The 20,511-nt window shown below is 39.3% G+C and overlaps 2 protein-coding genes across 2 annotated transcripts; one reads left to right on the plus strand and one right to left on the minus strand.

Annotated features, from left to right (window-relative positions):
* Window positions 1–320: 320 nt before the first annotated feature.
* On the minus strand, window positions 321–19,555 carry LOC119727958 (fibropellin-1-like). Its single transcript, XM_038200039.1, has 12 exons — window positions 19,546–19,555; window positions 18,388–18,525; window positions 17,916–18,038; window positions 15,154–15,270; window positions 14,565–14,684; window positions 13,682–13,795; window positions 12,670–12,798; window positions 11,975–12,103; window positions 7,088–7,201; window positions 6,565–6,672; window positions 1,225–1,463; window positions 321–431 (listed from the first exon to the last, which is right to left on the minus strand). The coding sequence occupies exons 1-11, from the start codon at window positions 19,553–19,555 to the stop codon at window positions 1,261–1,263; spliced, it is 1,305 nt and encodes a 434-aa protein (XP_038055967.1). The 3' UTR covers window positions 321–431; window positions 1,225–1,260.
* LOC119729093 (P-selectin-like) lies at window positions 4,824–5,846 on the plus strand. The gene has a single exon (XM_038201601.1). It carries the CDS (start codon window positions 4,942–4,944, stop codon window positions 5,749–5,751), a length of 810 nt encoding a protein of 269 aa, XP_038057529.1. The 5' UTR covers window positions 4,824–4,941; the 3' UTR covers window positions 5,752–5,846.
* Window positions 19,556–20,511: the final 956 nt, after the last annotated feature.

Below are 20,511 nucleotides of genomic sequence, written 5' to 3' on the forward strand. Positions count from 1 at the left end.
GTGTACAAACAATGAAAGTTTATGAGTGCAATGGTAAGAATAATTTCATTCGATGACAGACAGAATGTTCCATTCCATGAGGTGAATTTGTTTATACAACGCTGCGCCACTGAGAGTGACTGTGTAATGGAACTTCTATTTTTGCTGTGCGGCCGGGCCGTGCACTAGGACAAATAATTCAATGTCATGTGATCAGCGTCCTACCAATCAGATGACAGGGATTTATTCAGGTGTTGTTTAACACGTCCTGTATCTGTTTCAACTTTCCCTCTGCCCAACTATGTAGTTTACCCTATTTGGCAATTGGTACCTACCTAATTCACGTGTGCCGCTGAATGCAGACAGACACTTGCAGAAAAACTCAAACATTTGTTGCTGGCACGTTCCACCGTTCTGACACGGATCGCTGCTACACAGATCCTCAATAATAGCTGTCAAACACAAACAAATATTTACAATTATACATCAGGTAGAATATTCACTGATGCAAAACTTCAAATGGTGCTTAATAAAAGTCCACTGTATATATTTTGTAATATTTCTAAAATAAGCTTATTGTGACATTTTGTTGCAAAAGAGAGAAGTTAGTGTTTGATAATTTGTGAGGTGTTCTGGCAAAATGAGACAGAACTGGGCAGAGGTTGAAATGAGGGTTTGCAGGTATTAGGAAAGAGAATAAAAAGCTCCTTACAATACTGTTATTTGCACTTCAAACGGACATTCTGTTGACAGTTTTTGAAATAGATATTTTATCTTCATCTTAGTTTTTGCTGTAACATTTCAACGAATTCATTTAAATATGTGATTAATTTCTAAACATGATCATTTTCGTTTTCTTGGAGCCAGCAATAAAGTGATGATGAGTAAACAAGGCATATACAGTGGCGCACCCAGGATTTGGTGGGGGGGGGGGCTCACAGTTTCTGTTTTTTTGAAATTAAATTTTTTCAAAAAATTTTGCCCAAAATTTTGGGCCGCAGAAACAAAATTGGTGTTTTTTTGTGTGGGAACTGACTATTTTGACGTTGGTGGCGCCACTTACACCTCTATTATACTACTCGAAAATAGGCCACATACATATCACCAAGGTCAAATCGAGGAACTAAAAAAAAAATTACCAGAAAAAAAAATGGGACAACCTCTGGGGGGGCTCAAGCCCCCCGAGCGCCTCCCCCCCCCCCCCCCATTGGGTGCGCCACTGGGCATATATCTTTTATGACAAACCTTCCAGATCGTTACAGTCGATCCAAAACCAGATGCTTAGGTTCTCCCGAAGGAATTCAGTTTCCTCCTGAGACTGTGGCATGACCAACACGCTTCCCATCTTGATGCACTCCTGTTTTGCCTCAGCCCATGGTAGATTCTCGCTGAGTTGCTTGTAGCATGTGTCACCCCACTGGCTCCAAGCAGGAGGACACGCCCCTCTAATGGAGGCCCCACACCTCTCATTACCACCAGTGCATCTGATCATAAGAAAAAGGCTTATCAAGCCACAGGTGTAACGTTTAGGCAACATCATTTAAACTGTTACCAGACTGGTTCCGAGTGTAGACCCATCCTCCCACACCCTCAATTGCCCCTAAGATGCCAATATCCCAATTAGTCAGCTGGCTTAGACCCAATTTTGGACAAGATCGTGACCGACTGGTCCAAAGCACCAAACTTGGCAGATATATTGTTATAGCCTAAGAGAAGATATTTAGAAGGGGTGATACCTGAACTTCTTTTGGGAAGGGTGCCTTATTTGCATAAATCGTTAATCCCTACCGTGTAATATATTTACTCCCATATTTGACTATTTTTTTTTTTTGAAAAGTATATTTTGGTGATTCCACTTACACATCCTTTCTTCAATAACATTTTCTAAAGCATTTTAGACTGACTGGATAATTATGAGGACACAGTAACGATCCAAAAGGCTTCTATTATACTCTAAAGTTGCGCACATTAACCTTGTCTCCAGATATCATCAAGTAATCTTGCCAAACTTTAGAATTGATGAGCTTCAAATTCACCAAGTTGCTTACTGGCACAGTTACTCGATTAAAACGTCAAATCATGTGAACAATGATAACATTGTGATATTTAGCCCAGAAAACAAAAACTGGGAACTTGATCAAGTCCCTCACGTTAGGCAGGCTTCGCCTAATGTTTAGCCCAATTTACGGACGCCTCATTTTTGTTTCTGTGGGCTAAATATCAAGATGATATTATTTTTCACATAATTTCCCATTTATTTTTGTTAGGGTAACTGTGTCTGTAGGTATCTTTGTGAATTTGAAGCTCATCAATACTGAGGTTTGGCAAGACTACTTGATGGTACTGTATGTGAGGGAAAAGGAAATGCGCGCAACTTTAGGGTATAATGGTAGCCATTTTGGAACTTTATTACGTCCTCATAATCTTTAAGTCTCAGATATGCTTTAGAAAATGTTATTTAAGTAAGGATATGTAAGTCGAATGCCCAAAATATACTTTTCAAAAAATAAAAAAATAAAGATCTACCCAAATATGGATATAAATATATTACACGGAAGGGATTAACGCTTTATGCAAATTAGGCACCCTATCCAAACGAATTTCAGTTGTCACCCCTTCTAATTATCTTCTCTAGGACCATAAGAATCTATCTGCCAAGTTTGGTGCTTTGGACCAGTCGGTCACGATTCCAACTGTATGCCACCTGACTAAATTGTCTTCACCGCTATGGTCATAGCCTCGTGGTATATATATTAAACGCTGCATCACAAAAAAGAATTTCGTACTCGGCGAGTATAATGCAGCTCATTTCTTAATAGCTTTTCCCGAGTTGCCTATTATTTCTGGCCTTCACAAGCGCCATCCATGCGTAGCTTAAATTTTCATCAAATTTGTATTTACCGTAGTTATCATGACAACGATCTGTGTACAGTTGCCAAAAAAAAAATAAATTAAACCAGGAGGTAGATGATTTATTGGCAAATTCTGTAATTGACTGCAGTCCTGTGGCTTCTATGAATAGAGTACGCAGCTTCACAAAACAGATTCTGTTTATCGTGTGGTTTTTTTTCTTTTAGGGCAGTGAGCATGTTTTCCGGAACGTAGTCGGTTGTTACCCTATGTGTTATTTTGTAAAGTTTGTTGAACATGAATTTTTAAGATTTTGTCCGCGATTTGGTGGGCAAATTGGCACTAGGTGGCGGAGTTTTGAGTTGGAGAATGTGGACTTATTGATTTGCCCGCGATTTGGGCTTCAAATTGGCTGTAGCTGGCGGAGTTTTTAATTAGTTCAAGAATGTGTTTTTATAATTTTGTCCGTGATTTTGGGGGACAAATTGGCACTAGCTGGCGGAGTTTTGATTTGAAGAACGGGTGGATTTCTAGATTTCTAGTTGGTAAAGTGTGCGGGTAAGATGCCCAAACAAAATAGTAAAACAGACGAACTTCAAATTCATTAAAACGGGTATTTCTTCCTATGCAAAGGGAATGTGTTGCTTTTATTCCAGAAACATTGACTTTCATTCGGATTGTATTTGTCGTGTGTGAAAGACTTTATTGTTTCGGTCAATTTTTTTTATATTAGTTGATGATTTCTCATGAAATTAAATTTCAAAATATAAAATATTATGAGAAATCACCTGGTATTTCTCGGGTTACTGCTAGATAATTTTTTCCCAATTGTTTTAATGCCCGAGTGTTTTATTTTTCAATGAACGTTGACTTTCATTCGGATTGTATTTTTCGGCGTAAACATCGTATCTCCCAAAGTTACAGCAGATTGACAATCTAGAAATGGATAAATAGCTCAAATTCCCCCAGACTATCAATGTGTATTCCAAGTAGGTCATGTTGCATTGCATTTCAATGAAGGATTTTAAAACAGTTGCCGAACTAAAGTTTTTCCATGCAGTACTCACTAGACGCCCCAGCATCGCATTCAATGTCAGACTTTTTATTTTCACTTTTCCATCCGTGGCGTTTTCTGAGCTGAAATTGCATCTATTTGGAAGGAATTATTACATTATAAGGCTATTCGTGAATTGTCTTTTGCACGGGACCAGCTTTTCCCATAAAAAAAAGAGGAATTGGAGGCAGATACGAACATGAAAAAAAGCTCCTCCATGCAGACATTTCTCGGCGGTTGTGCACTGTACCCCGACTTGTTTACGTGAAAAACGATACTGGCCTTCGGGACGCCCGTCTGTTACAACTGATAATGTAATAACCAACGGATAACGTATCAACAGCCGATAATGTCACATGTTATACATGCATGAGTAGGAATTTTGTCACCAACAAAACCGAGGGTTTGTGCCAATGATTACCAAAAAGACACAGAAGGCCATAGACAGGGATCCAATTAGTTAATAATTGGTGGGATAATAAAGTAGCAATTACGAGCAAAGTATGCAATTACTCCAAGGTTCCACTCTTTGTTAAGTAATTTGGTATGTGCTCGGCGAGGTGTTTATCATTTATAATAAAATGGTGGCTAATTCCTTTCGATGGGAAACTGTTTAACATTGCATTAGTGTAGACTTGATGACAAGTCGTTACATAGTACGGTGTTAAACAATGAAGACGTATTAAAGGGCCACTAAGTCCTGAAATCCCCGACAATTTCTTGTTATGAATTGTTTACTTATCCTATTTCATTGCAAACATCTGGTTGAAAGGAAACCAACCTTAAATGTTCTATCCAGCAAAACGTATTATTGAATTCAGTCGTCGTTTGTATTTGGTGTGGCTATGGCAACGATGATTACTGTAGCCATGGTAACGGACTGAAACACTGTTGACAAGTGCAACACGTTGCTCATATTGCTGTTCCATAGCGCGGAGTTGTCATTTCGAGCCAGCCAGTGATTCTCGCCGTTTCACAGCCAAGTCCGGTCGCAGAAATATTGACACTTTGTAAACTTGAGTGACTGAAAAGCGAACGTTTCGAATTGTCCGCTCATCATGGCGTTTATGTCCGGATTGTTTGCCATTGAGGTTGCCATTTTATCGATGAGGGCTCTCTCTGAGTCAGATTTCTGCCCCTCTCGATCCCCTGTCAAATCCTCTTGCCCGCCAGAGTGGCAATTGTGGGGGAGTGCGTGCTATCACCTCACTTCCTCAAAGTATAATTGGGATGATGCCAAGACAGCTTGCCAAGACGTGGGAGGCAAGATGGCCGCTCCTCGCTCGCTCGAGGAACTGAACTTCATGGCAGAACTGGCACGAAAGGTGGACAGTCAATACAGGGTCTGGATTGCTTGCAATGACAAAGAGGTTGAAGGAACTTGGGAGTGTGACGGTCAGGAAGGAGGCGAGCCCTTCTTGGTATGGGGTGATGGGCAACCAAATAGTTGGAGAGGCAATCAAGATTGTGCTCAAATAACCGCACATTATAATGACAGGATGGATGATACATACTGTTCGAAACTGTTCAGGGCTTTTTGTGTTCGCCATGCAGCTTGTGCTCATCTCTCAACCCAACCCCGTCAATACTGCGTCTCTACCGACACTCACGGCCGCATTCTCAACTCAACCTGCCTCCTCGACCACAGCATCCGGGAGTTTATCACCAAGGGCGTGGTCGACTGTGGCTCGGCCTGCGCCACGGAGCCCGGATGTCGCTCCTTCAACATCAAGAAAACCGAAGACGGGAAGAAAATATGCCAGCTGAATAACAGCACAAGCTCCGAAGATAAGGACAAGTTTCAGAAGACTGATTATTTCTGTACTATGTACGGAGAAGAAATGTGCTCTGGCTTGTCATTTCAATAATAGAACAATTTCAGAGATGCACTCTACGAACTTGTGAATTCGGATTTGGTCGCGAGACACTTGTCCTTAATATTTAAATCACGTGGCAACTATTTCATTTTCTTTCGTTCTGAAGAGAAACAAAAGCTTTGGATGTACTTTGAAGTAAAGAAGATGAATATTTTGCTCTTTTGCGAACAAGAAAAGGATTATATTAAAAACATTTTGAACTGATGAAAATCGTTTGATTTTTTTCACAGATTGCATAACAATTTGAAACGCTAATGCATTGTACATTCGCAAGTAGTGCTAGTTTTTGCAATGTTTGTATTTGTCAAAACAGCAACAAAAATATAAGATCGATTTTATCGCCAATTTAATATATCTTAAATTATTACCGTCGTCATTTTCTTCACTTACAAAAAAAGTAATTTGAAATCACTTACGTGTGTCATAAAACAGTCCTTTCAATTGTGGCTGCCCCTATGTTTTTAAATACTGAATTTCATCGGTTTTGGAGCGAATTAGAATTTCTCAAGTTGTTCGATATGTACAAATCACATTTTTTTCGAAAATTTCAAATCGTTGGCATGATAACATGAACACATTTACTTCATTAGATTTCACATTAGTTTGCGCTAAGAAGAATCTGCACCCTCCTGCTTTGTAAGAATCTACTTTTTTCGAATAAATTAATTATTGGTGTTGTAGGTAAAGGACAAATAACTCTCATCAATTCTTGATCTTTGTGATAGATTTATTGGTATTTTATAGCAACTTTTAATAAGCAACCCAACTTGATACAATGGAGCTTGAAAATATTGCAAAACGTACCGATTTCACAGAGGTCGCCAGTCCAGTCTGATGTACACTGGCAACGACGTTGGGTACCAGACAAAAAGCACAGGCCATTATTCATGCACAGGTTCTCATTACAAGGTGCTGGAAAAGGTGTAAGAAACATTTAGATTCATTTGAGCCAAAAGCAATTCTTTGCAATTTTGGACAGGAATTCTTATACAGATTTTCAATTTATTTGGATATTGTAAATAAAGCTAATCATCGAAAGAGTAAAGCATTTGCGACATTCTATAGACCTTTATCATGCTGCCACCATTTCAGTCATGTTCCCTGTATCCAATAACAGTACTGAATGATAATGCTTTTTTTGTGCAAAAAGGAACCAGACTATTTTTCCTTCCAGCCTCGCTCTGGTTACGGTGATTTGAACAAAATCTTGATGGCCGCAACATGATAATAGCCTAAAAACATTGCTTTGAGAATGTAATTCACTTGGAAATTAAAAGACGTTGTACTTCAGAAAGTTTAGGAATTAGCATCAAATTCAATTACTTACATGTCTCGCAGTTGAGACCTGACCAGTCTTCTTCACAGTTACACAGGTAGCTAGTGAACCGGTTAACACAGGTACCAGCGACGCCACAAGGGTTACTCAAACACGGATCAAGCTCTGTGATACGGACATAAAAAAGAGAATTGATGAAACAAATCTGCCATTTTGTACATTAGAAAAAATGACAATTTTTGAGTTTGAACAGGAACATCATAAATGCACACTGAGTGGAAATAAATGTTTGTGAAATAAAAAATTGAGATTGAGAATTCTATACAGTACAGCGCAATTGAAAGTTAACCCTGAAAGGGGAAACATTTTCACACTTTTTCCCCTCTCAAGAACTGAATATTCATTACACAAAATGTGAAAACTTATCCCCTTAGTGTGAAAAAAATTTCGCACCTTTTTCACAAAAGTGGGAAAAATTTTCACACCTTTTTCACACAAGTGGGAAAAATTTTCACACCTTTTTCACACAAGTGGGAAACATTTTCACACCTTTTTCACACAAGTGGGAAACATTTTCACACCTTTTTCACACATGTGGGGAATTTTTTTCACACCTTTTTCACAGTGGGAAACATTTTCACACCTTTTTCACATTGGGAAAAATTTTCACACCTTTTTCACACAAGTGGGAAACATTTTTCACACCTTTAAAAACTGAAATTACATGTGCATGGATATGTTCTCATGGTCCTCAAAATGCGTATCTCCCAGTATGGAAAACAGGGGATCGTCAATCTAAAACAGAAATATATTCTTTCGTTTGCTGAAATTCGAAGGAGATTGCTAGAGGAAGACGGCATAAAAATTTCAGGGCATCCATTTCTAGGTTTTGGCGAAAATATGAGGTAACTGGTCAATTCGAGTCTGGCTATGGTGGCGGTCGGTAACCAGCATTGAACGCAGAACAGCTAAATTTCTTGATTCCAAAATTGTTATTTTCCTTAATATGACGTGAAAGATACCAAAAGTTGTAAATCTGATGAAGAAACACTGATTTAGGAGGGGAAAAAATACAAGACTTTTTCTGTCTTTGTACAGCAGGGCTGCGGTGGCGTCCGTACGTGGACTTGTTTGCCGAACTTGAAAGTCGCGTCGTTGTACATTTTTATCTGTTGACGACTTATAATGGTGTTTAAACTTTAACTTTCAAAACTAGTGTCCAAACGCTGGCACTTAGCTGCCGCTTCAGCCATTTCTTCTTTGTGCTTTTTTTAAACTCTCTTGTTGGACGGCATGATGATGTATCGATATTACATGTACATGTATATCACTGACTGTTTGATGGTAAACGATATCTGAATTTGAAAATTTGAAATAGTGGGAACACTGCAGTGAAAATTTTTTTCACGACACGTGTATGATTAATCAGGGCTCGAATTTCATGAAAAAAAAACACTAGACAGCAGGTCTAGTAACCGAAAAATCTTACTGGACCTGAACTATTTTTACAAGACCTGTGTCATAAACAAGTTAAAAAAAAACCAACATTTTGCACTACATGTATTTGACAGGAAGACAAATTTACGAGTCGCCCGTTTTGTGTGTGCACTTGGCTAGTTCTTTGGAAAATTAGTCTAATTCTCTTGCAGGGGAACAGCAGTCCTTCATGTTAAGAAAATCCAGGAGAGCTATAAATGCTTTTTTTTCAAATCTTTGAGGAGAGCAAATGGATTAAAATCCATGGATAAACGACGGTAAACATTGTTTTTGTTTTGTTTTGAATATAAGGATTTATTCAAGGGGCTGCTATTATTATTAGCTTTTGCATAATATCCTCAAGTGGCTTAACTTCTTTCGTTTTTGTAACTGTAAGACAAGGTAAAATTTATAATAAAAAAAATATCTAAATGGAGATTAATAAAAGGTTTGAATCCTGCTACGCTTTCATTTTTCAATACAGTTGTCAGTTGGTTCATCAATTAATTAATCTTGGAAAATGGAGTAAATAAACGGCACATAAACATGATAAAGCAACTGAATACTTGTTTTCAGATCCATTAAAAATTATATGAAAATGTTCAGCCGGAACTGTTTCCATTGCACTACCAAAGCTATACAAAAAGGGCCTCAAAAAGTGTTAACGAAAATATCTGCCGTTGATAATCTTAAAAATAATGGAAAATGCAGGTCATTTATACCATGTGCACAATGCTAGTTAGGACGAGAAACTGGCTAACAATGTCAGAACTTCGCTTGGTACGAATGTGCGATGATGCACTGTGTGTTGTGGACCGGCAGTGGGCCGGCATTGAGCTTCGTTTATCGGTATGTGATTTCGGTGAAACTCGCTGCATCGTTTCACTTCATACACCAGTAGTATTTCCTCAAAATAGATTCACGAACACGGGAAATACATACACCGACAAGAGAGATCAAGTTCTGTGAGTATAAGCTTGCAAAGATCATCTTTCTCCAACGATGTTTTCTTGGCATTTTTACGATGTCTATTCCGCGCCCTCCGGCCTGCATGCAACTGTACTGCAGTGTACATGCACGTACCGCGCGCGACTACTGCATTGACTGGTTACCGCATTTCCATCTTGCCAGTGCGTGGTGCAGTGGGAACCAGTCACTGCTGCAATAGCACGTACAGGCCCCCGTGTTTTCATACATCAAGCAGCTCTGTATGTACGTACTGTATACGTGCAATACACCACGAGGTAGGTACCGGCAGCTACATGTACTTTCATCACATCAATTTCGTAACGTGTTTGCGTCCCCTTCCGCACAATTTTCGCACATTTTTCGCACATTGATTTTGTACTCACCAATTTTTCCCTCGGCTTTCACAATTTTTTTCAGACCGCGTTCGCAGTTTTTTTCGCAACTTGTTCGCAAAGTATTCGCACCGTTTTGGCAAAACATCCGCATTCGCAAATTTTTCGCACCGCATTCGCGCCGTTTTCGCACTGCATTCGCACATTTTCACTGCGAATTCGCAAGGGGTAAAAGTCACGCTCAAAATGCGAAATCATACTGCGAATGCGAATGCGAATTTTTTTTCACAAATTTTCCCATTCCATTTCGCAGTGTTAGGTTTCAATTGCACTGTACTGTACTTACTGATTTCACAGAACTTTCCTGCATACATGGGACTGGAAAATTGGCACACGAAGCCCCCGTTGGACGTTGACAAACACACAGCGCCATTTTGACATGGCGTGCTTACACAAGCAGTTTCTATGGAATCAAACAAAAAAAAATTGATTTAGAGGTCTGATTTGGAGATTTGATTTGAAGTGTTGATTTGGAGATGTGATTTGGAGATTTGAGTTGAGAAATCGAGTTGAAGATTAGAATAAACAATTTAAAATCATGTGATTTATTCCAAGGAGATTGTATCATTTGTTTGACATTTCTGGTAAAAGTTTTCTTCTTTTTGGTTTAATTTGATTTGTTCCTTGATATTTTGTTTAATCCAACTTAGTTGTTTATTTGTTTACATTTCATTTAACATTTTGATTGATTAATTTTGTTGTTTATTTGGTTTAACTGTTTAATTTAATTACATTTTCTTTTGAATTCTATTCCTTAGATTTTCAGTGTTTTCTTCTTAGTATTTTCGCTTGTTGGGGTGACGAACGGTTTTGCTGTAGTCTTTTATAGTGGGCGTCACAACCAGTCCAACACAAGTCAATCACAAGTCAATCAACGTCAATCACACATCAATCACAAGTCCATCACAAGTCCATCACAAGTCCATCACAAGTCCATCACAAGTCCATCACAAGTCCATCACAAGTCCATCACAAGTCCATCACAAGTCCATCACAAGTCCATCACAAGTCCATCACAAGTCCATTACAAGTCCATCACAAGTCAATCACAAGTCCATCACAAGTCCAGAAGCACATACACCACCAAACAAACATGGTATACAAAAATCGCTTGCAGACTGCTGTTCCCTTTTTGTAAGTGTGAGCTGTTTTAAAATTGATCAGCTGTACAGTACAAAATATCTATGCAAATACTTGCAGAGAGAAGAAAGACAATTTTCAGATGATTTTATGAATCTTTTTATAAAATTATTTTTCTGTTTCTTACCAATTTCACAATGGGCTCCGGCGTAACCATTAGCGCAAACACACGTGTAGCCAGGCCCTTGGGGGAAGCATACGCCTCCATTATGACAAGGGTCGCTCTGACATGGAATAACTGGCGCGACATCTGTACCAGAAAAATATAAATAAATAAAAACCAGAAAATGAGGTTTCGTAAGAAGAGAATGAAACAGGTATTTTGAATATTTATTGAAAGATTCACTGTAGATGCAATTTTTGAGTTTCACTTTAAAAAACTCTAAATAATTTTGTAAAATTGCTATTTTCTTGCAAAACAATAGTTTTTCACTTTCGAATGAGACATCGAACAAAAAAATGGTCCAAGTTAATATGAAATAACTACGTAACAAATTTCAAATTATTTACGGCCTGACAAGAATTCAGTCCTCCCAAAATTTTGAAAATTCATGATGAAGACGAACAAATTTGAACTTATTCAAGAGCTCAGATAGTACATCTTAAAAAAAAAAAAAAAAAAAGGAGTAGAAAGTCACAAATTTTAAGAATTTGGATTACAAGTTCATAAAATTATCTAAGAGTTAATTCTCCAATAATTAATAGTCTCTTACAAGTTTCACAGTTGGTACCAACGTAGTTGTCTGGACAATCGCAGAGATGGCCAGCACTGCCTTGTGGGTAACAGACTCCTCCATTCTGGCAGGGGGAGGGTTCACATGGATCTGGAGGGGTAGGTGCTGTTGAAAACAATAGATCAAGATTATCATAAATTATAAGTTCCTCCATTCAGTTTAAAATATAGAATTAACCAAACAATTTTGAAAACACAAAAGCCTGAAACAAATTATTACTTATTTACCGTTTTCACAATGAACTCCAGTGAAGTCATTCACACAGGAAGAAACGTAGCTCTCTCGAACGCTGCTACGGAAACAGACTCCCCCATTCTGGCACGGGGAACTGTCACAGGGATTTTGAAGGACAAGACCTATTGATTAAAAGAGGTAATGAAAGTGTTTTTAAGAACACTTCTTGCAAAAAAAGGATTGGTATTTTTTTAAATTTTACATCTCTGGAGGTATCAAAGATAGTGTGCTGATTTAACCCTAAAGGGGACGGGTTATTTTGACCATCTCATAGCCGCCCCCCCCCCCCCCCTTCAGATCTCTGCCATCAAAAGACGAAAAATTATGAAACTTTGTACATGCATAGAATAACTTAATATAGCCATACCCAAGAAATTTTATGACTATAGGTTTAAGGGTTTTGGAATTATGACTAATTATTTATTCATATGCACCAATGGTACTTCTGCTTTATGTACACTACAAAAAGTTTCGAAGCGCAGCAAGAAACGGTTGGAATTTTATGTTTTTGGTATCGAAAGATGTGCAAGTCTCGAGGCTAACAAGTCAGGAAGCTCTGGTGGGGAACTTTTTTTGCAAGGGTATTGCGGAAAAATATAAGGGGAGGGGGCGGATTCCATGCCCCCTCCCTCGCCCCTTGGCCCTTTCAGGGTTTGATAGGCAAAGTGTTTGAAGTTGTTTGACTTACTTATTTCGCAGTGCGTTCCAGCGTAATTCTGACTGCAGAAGCATCGGTACTCCCTGTTCAGATCGTACACCTGACAAAAACCATTGTTGTGGCACGGCTGGGTGAGACACGGGTCAGCTGGAATAGAAACTGCAAAGTAAACAACAACAAAATTTTATAAACAAAAAACAAATCAGCTACTGAGCTTCTAACCACAGAATGTTGCTTAGCAAGGTTATGTGATAAGCAAAAATCTGATGGGTACCTGTCAATGTCATAAAACCATCCTGATGGGTTTTAGTCAGTCAAACCACAGTCACATATTCACAGTTGGATCTACGAATATCCATTCACAAAGAATCAATCAACCATGATGAACCGTCGAGATATGTGGAGAAGTCGACTTTCTAAGAATGCACTTCGGTTTCAGGACGGATAGCTACGACTGTCCTAAGGTTTCTCTACCAATACACCACAGTTTGTCAAGAATATGGACAGATTGGTGAAGAATATCGACGGTATTACTAAGAATAATGACTTTAAAGCCACGGTTGTCTGCAATTGAGCCACGGACTACCAAGGTTCTCCTACGAATAAAGCATACATATTCGTAGTACAACCTAAGCAGAAGCATACCTGGACATATTCGTAGAACATTCGTAGCAAATTTGTAGAGATTTCTGCCATAAATGAACTACGAATCTCCAAGAAAATGTACGAATAGCCACGAAGAGCCAGGAATAACACTACAAATTAGTACAGTTGTCCTACAGATGTCCCACGGTTGCACTACGGATTGATTCTCATGACGATTCACCACGGAAGTTTGGAACAGTTTTAAACTTCTGTGGCCTCTCCACAAATACCCAAGAAAGATGACAGATAACCACGGAGGTATTAAGGATGAATAAAGTACTCCCACGGTTTATGATGAATTTTACCATAAAACCGTGGATATCCGTAGCTCCAAACAGTGAATGTGTGACGAGGGTTTAATAACGCATTTTGCTAAGGAAATATCGTTGAAGCTTACCAAATTGGCAGTTGTCACTGGAAAAACCTTGCAGGCAGCTACAGTGATAGGCACTGCCCAGGTTGAGGCATTCAGCTTGATTCAGGCAAGGGTTGCTGAAACACGGGTCTGAAACTGCAAGGAAAAGAAACAACTTCTGGGCTAATAACAGACTATTTCATTGGACAAGGGAAATATATCAGGGGTGCTGATTGGCTGCCCGAGAAAAAGGAATCATGCTGATTGGAGAATGTTGCAAGAAAAGGGTTAGATATCTACTAAACTGGCCAATAGAAACAAGTATAATTGGTTGGACCGGCTCTATTATCAGCTTGTTCCCAATTGTCAAAGACCTAGGCAATAGAGTAAAAGACAGATTTTGGATATGGCTAGTACTTTTAGACAAGAGATTTTGGACATGGCCAATTTAGCGTTAGACAAGAGATTTTGGACATGGCCAATTTGGCTTTAGACAAGAGATTTTGGATATGGCCAATAGCTTTAGACAAGAGCTTAATTTTGACAAGAGATTTTGGACATGGCTAATAGCTTTAGACAAGGGATTTTGGACATGGTCAATTTAGCTCTAGACAAGAGATTTTGGACATGGTCAATTTAGCTCTAGACAAGAGATTTTGGACATGGCCAATTTACCCTTTAGACAAGAGATTTTGGACATGACAAATAACTTTAGACAAAAGATGTTGTACATGGCCAGCTGGGTGGTCAAAACGTGTACCAAGAAGGTAAGGGTTCAAAGTAAAAATGTGGGGACTTTGATTGGTTGATAAAGAATGCTATTTTGCTTGTATGCGGAAGATGGTGATTGGTTGAGATAAAGGTTTAAAATTTCTGATTGGTGGAGCTAAAAGTACGTACTATCCTGATTGGTTGAGAGTTTTACCTGTTTGGCAGTTGGTGCCACCGTATCCTGCTGTACACTGACACACGTACTCAGTGACTGTGTTGGTTAGACAACGACCACCGTTCTGACATGGGTAACTGGAACAAGGGTTCACAACAGCTGAAAAAAAATTACATAATAATAATAATTATAATAATGTTGTGTTCAAATAAGCGCTTTATACCAAAGGTCTCAAAGCACTTCACAATTATTACCCCTGTTTATCAGGCCGTGAGACTATTTTGTGCAGCAGCTCGATATCAACACATTCTGGTCTCTACTCTCACAGGTACCCATTTATACTCCTGGGTGGAGAGAGGCAATTTTAGTAAAGTGTCTTGCCCAAGAGCACAAGCATTCGTGCAATCTGGTCTCTACTCTCACAGGTACCCATTTATACTCCTGGGTGGAGAGAGGCAATTGAAGTAAAGTGTCTTGCCAAAGGGCACAAGCACCATGTTCCCAAGTGTTTTGATCCACACTCCGCATTTCTCCGTTACTAAATAATATGAATACTTGTGATTTGACAATTCATTGCAAGAAAACTTTGGTTGAAGTTTGTGGATAAAATACTCTTGCTTGTACTTACCCGTTTCACAACGCAGTCCTTGCCAACCTAAGGGACAGTTACAAGCGTAATCACTGGTCGCTGGGAAACAGGTACCACCGTTGAGACAAGGGTTGCTACCACATGGGTTGGCAAGATCTGATAATAATAATAATAATAATGACAAAGGGATAATACAGTGCCATACTCCCTTTAAGGCATAGGCCTATCGGATCATTTGCAAAAATAAAAAACAAAACCGCCAAAAGATCATGAATATCGTGCCTAATGGAGTACCGAAGTGTGATGTCATTTAGAACCATAAAATGTAGTGCATGTTGGTTCTCAGGCTGAATCACGGGACACTAGGTCCTGGAACAGCCCAATTGGGCTACAAAACTTTGAACAAGACGTTTATCCACACAACTATCCTTTCAAAACTGGGCGTTTTTGTGTTATTCCTGTATTATGCATACATTTGTACGAGAACAAATTTCGGGGTCCACTTTTGCGACCCCATAAATTCGAGCTGTTTGGATACTAGTTGTGATTTCATTCGTAAATGTTCGCCTTTTGCGGACGTTGAAGAAACCACTTTTTTTTGCATTGGTGATTGGTCACCATGTGCTATAGCGCTGTTCCCGAGACACACAACGTGTATCGTACACTGAGAACGACACGAAAAATGTATTCGTGCTACGTCATGTCCGATGTAAACAAGCAGGGTTTCTTCGTCTTTTCTCGGGAGGGGTAAGACATTAGGTTGGTTTCCTTTCAACCAGATGTTTAACATGGACTAAGTAAACAATCCAAAACAAAACATTTTCGGGGATTTCAGGACCTAGTGCCCCTTTAATGTTTTTTACACACATTTTGTGTGCGTGACGTATTCACATTGGTACTCCATAGGGCTCGTTCAATGAAAGCCATCTTTGTAGGAGAACTGCAATCTCGTATTTTTCGCAATCTAGCACGCATTGCGCAGTGTTGAAAATGTTTCAAACAAGCGCGCTTTTTGCTCGAAATGTGTTCAAAATATGACGCAGCCGATGCGCGTTATGCAATTTGAAGCTCAAAATGCTGATACATGTGGATGGTCTGTAGGAAATGATGTCATTTGAACGAGACCTACGGTATTGTAGAAAAATATTAGCATCTTGCAAAATCGTTGCGCCTAATTTGCTGTCATTTTTGAAAAAAATAAACAAATAATTTCCTCACCATGGTTCGGACCAAACCATCGAAAAATGAAGATGCATGGTCACAACTTTCTCAAAAAAGTGTGATTTCCACTGAGCTGAAACTTCAACAGGTTGGGTTTTGAAATTCTTCTTTGGATTTTGAGCAGTGCTATTATTGGAAACAAATAAAATGCATAAAAAGCAAATGATCAAATATGCCTTTAAAATTATGCTCATGGCACTTCATGGTGATTAAAAAACTGAACCTTAAAGCTACAGTCCATCATTTGCAACTATCCAAAAAGTAACCGACGTGATTACCACTGAAAAACATACTTGGTTGAAAGATAGTAAGGGGACTAAACTCCCTGTGAAATTATTCTTTCTGGCGAGCTGTCATTTTGAAGAAATCAACGAAAGAAGGCCTTTCCAACTGCGTCTAAACGCACCGTTGAAAATTTTTGAAAAGTAGTTCATGCTTTTTATTCGGGGAAGTGCACGCAAGCGTGGTTGCTATAATTCGTCGGATCGGTGCGCGACATCGTGTAGCTGCTATCGGCTCAGTGAGAACGTGTCTCCGACGCTGAATGCAGGCCCAATTCATAACATAATTCAGCAAAAATTGATTTGAAATATACAGCATTCACTGAGCTGAAGCTTCATCAGGTTAGTTGTTCAGCACCCTTCTTTAGATTTTGAGCACTTTTTTTTTACTTCAAACAAACAAAATGCACAAATTACAAATGACGGATAGTACCTTTAAAACAAATAACAAGAACCCTAAGGCCCCAAAAAAGTCTTCAGTTTCTGGTGTGGAGGTTGCCCCAAAAGTGGTCAGCGACGCGGCTTTTTTTCCCAGCTAATGACTGCATATGGTGCCCAACTAAATTTAATGCAAAATGTATGGGAGCCAAGAGAGGCCACATAAAACTTATACTCGATTGTAACCCCATCTAAAACACGTTAAAATTGTGCAGCAGCAGGATTCCAGTCAAACCAGTGAGTTTGGCAGTTTTGAGACATCATCTTACATTGAATTTTTTTTTAAAAATTTTGCCAACGCGCATGGCTACGGCGACGCGAGCACATACCAAAAACTGGAGCCTTTTTTTGGGGGCTCAACAGTCCTGAATCCTCCAAGCCAATTTTGATATGAATTTGCACACCCGTAGGGAATAAAAAATGCAAAGTCAAGTAGCATGACATCATTTCCTACAGACCAGCCACGTGCATCGGCATTTTGAGCGTCAACTTGCATAATGCCCAATCGGCTGCATGGTATTTCGAATACATGTTAAGCAAGAAGCACGTGTTTGGAACATTTTCAACACTGCTCAATGCGTGCTTAATTGCGTAAAATACGCGTTTACAGTTCTCCTACAGGAATGGCCATTTTTGAGAGAGACCTATCATAAAGATATAAGACAAACAGGCGTCTATAAACTAGTTATTGATCTGTGGAGATGTAAATTGGCTGCAACATTCTTGCAGGAAAAGCAAGTGGGGGACAAAAAAGCTGAAATTCAAAACAAAAAAGCTGAAATCAGCTTTAAAAGCTGAGATTTCACACCCCTGATTTAAAAAGAAAAGAGGAAATTTGTAAACTTTGCAAGAAAAACTCACCAATTTGGCAGTTGTTGCCACTGTAGCCAGTGGGGCACGTGCAGATGTAAGCCTGGGTGTTGGTAATGACTGAACAGAATCCTCCGTTGATACAAGGGTTTGTCAGACACGGGGTGGCCAAATCTGGAGACACAAAAAATCACATGATACCGCTGTGACAGGCAGAATTCTGGACCCCAAAAAGAGGTGGAGGTTGTGCAATATTTGCAAAATGTGACCTTGCCTTCAAGTATGTTCTGGGCTCCAACACTCCTGCGATTGAATACCAGATAGGCAAATTTTATGATAATCACAGAAATAAAATCAACATCATCAATAATCCCTGTAATACCTTGGATGAAAATTCACTGAAAGGAATTGTAGACAAAACAGATAAACCTTGTATTATATGTGGTGATCTCAACAGTCATGACCCCCTGTTGGGGAGCGCGAAATTAGATCATAACAGTCAAATTATTGATGATTTTCTCACTGACACCAACATGGTTTGTATTAACTCCGGAGACGGTACAAGGGTCAACACCTCCGAAGCTACACTCTCCTCCATAGACGTTACCTTCGTTTCGCCAGGCATAGCTACAAAATGCAACTGGAGAGTTCTGGACGACACCTGGAGAAGCGACCACTGCCCCGTTATAGTCAAAGTAAATCAACCTATCCGTACAAATCCTATCAACTTCACCCCAAAGTGGTCTCTTAAAAAAGCCGAGTGGACAAAATTCGAAACTGCATGTAATTGATACATCACTGAGCCCAGCGAGTTAGACAACATAAAATGAAGCTTACGAAAATTTCCCTTATAAAACCCCTTCTCCTGGTGCAATGAGGAATGTAAACAAGCTATTGCAGATAAGAAGAAAGCCTTGGAAATTCTCAGAAAATTCCGTCTTCCCTTCAACCTCCTACTATATAAGAGGGCTTGTGCTATAGACAGAAAAACAATTAAAAGCGCTAAAAGAAAAGACTAGGAGAACTTTTGTTCTGAAATAAATCCTAAAATGAACACAAAACTCATCTGGAATAAGATTAAACGAATTGAAAAAACTCGGAACACAAATAGTTTCCCTGTCCTGAATCAGAACGATACAGATGCCATCACTGACAAAGATAAGGCTGAAGCTCTTGCTGACAGTTTTACTCAAGTTAGCAGTACAAACAATTACTACCCCTCCTCTTTTGCCATCAAAAAAAGATACTGAAAACCATTTCTCCGTCAATGATAACAACGACAGTGGTATTAACTAATTAATTAATAAAGAAAGGTTTGTGGAAACACCATGTGCCAATAATTTCTCAACTAAGAGAATGGTTTTGAAAAGAACCAGAGGTATAAACTCGACGTTCCGGTCAGTATGCTCTGACCGTCTTCAGGAGAGTGTTATTAACGAACCTTTCAATACAGAAGAATTAAACCTGGCGATCGACTCCTCTAAATGTACCACCCCTGGAAAGGACGGCATCAGTAATGCCGTAATAAAACACCTCCCCATGAAAAGCCGCGATTACCTGCTCACCACCTTCAACAGAAACTGGCAAACATCTCAATGCCCAAAACAATGGAAAGAAGCCATTCTCATCCCACTCTTTTTCCCACCTTAGAGCTAAGCCACAGAGACTTTTCACTCATTACCGAACCCCATGTGTAAAAGAAATGTTGTATTCCTACGCGCAGAAGCACACACAAAGTATATCGGAGCTACACAGTGACGTTAATGGTGCAAAGGGCACACGAGTGCTGTAGGCACCAGTCTAACTTACATCAACAACAAACCAATGTCCAAACTTACCGAATAGTTGGTACTTTGCAGTTGGTGCTGGCGTACAGTATGTGGAACATCTACTGGTATAGATGATTCCAATCCACGATTGACACACGTCCCGCCATTAACACACGGTACACTCAGACAAGGGTTACATGTAATTAGCTAGGTAAATAACAAATAATTCACAAGTTACTGACAAATTTACAGTCTACAGTATAGTCTTAATTACATTCATATTTTTCTTGACAATTTTCCCCCTTTTTTTCTGGTGTATGTCATATAAGGCCTACTAAAAAGGATGTTATTTGGGGTTGTTTTTTATGGGGCGCTGTTTGTCAAATAATTATTTAGCCAACTTTAGGCATGTTTTTTTTACCATGGTTTAGCTCAATTATTAGTGCATATGGCTACAGCTGAAAAAATTTCAAAGTGACTAACTTCGAATTCCAAGTCTGCGGTTCGGCCATTGCAATGATTTCCATTTAGAAAATACATGTCCCTAGCCTGCACATAAAGTAGAAACAAATGACAACACTTACGGCACAAGTGCCAAACAAAATGGAGGGACAAAAATCAGTCTCTCTTTTAAAATGTACTTTCACTTTAGCTTTGAGAATTAGATGTGCCTATCTCAGCATGGAGCTAGCTGCTCTCAGTAATCCAAACTTTTTTTCTATAGGGCTCCCGGTTTCGAATAGGCCTATACTTTTCGCTCAGCACATGCATGAACTCTCATTTCAAGGACCTTCCTGCTCTTGTTTACCTTGCCCCATATGTTATGTCGTAAACTGCTGGCCAGTGTGTATTCCCCCTGGCACTCTCCATTGTTGCTT

Source organism: Patiria miniata, unplaced genomic scaffold (genome assembly GCF_015706575.1).
Source record: "Patiria miniata isolate m_02_andy unplaced genomic scaffold, ASM1570657v1 HiC_scaffold_20, whole genome shotgun sequence".
Lineage (NCBI taxonomy): Eukaryota > Metazoa > Echinodermata > Asteroidea > Valvatida > Asterinidae > Patiria > Patiria miniata.

Coding starts and splice junctions, on each gene's coding strand:
- LOC119729093 (XM_038201601.1), top strand. CDS start 4,942: ATGGCGTTTATGTCCGGATTGTTTGCCATTGAGGTTGCCATTTTATCG.
- LOC119727958 (XM_038200039.1), bottom strand. Junction 6,673..7,087: donor AGGTCTCAACTGCGAGACAT/GTAAGTAATTGA, acceptor CACCTTTTCCAG/CACCTTGTAATGAGAACCTG. Junction 1,464..6,564: donor TGGCGACCTCTGTGAAATCG/GTACGTTTTGCA, acceptor TCTTATGATCAG/ATGCACTGGTGGTAATGAGA.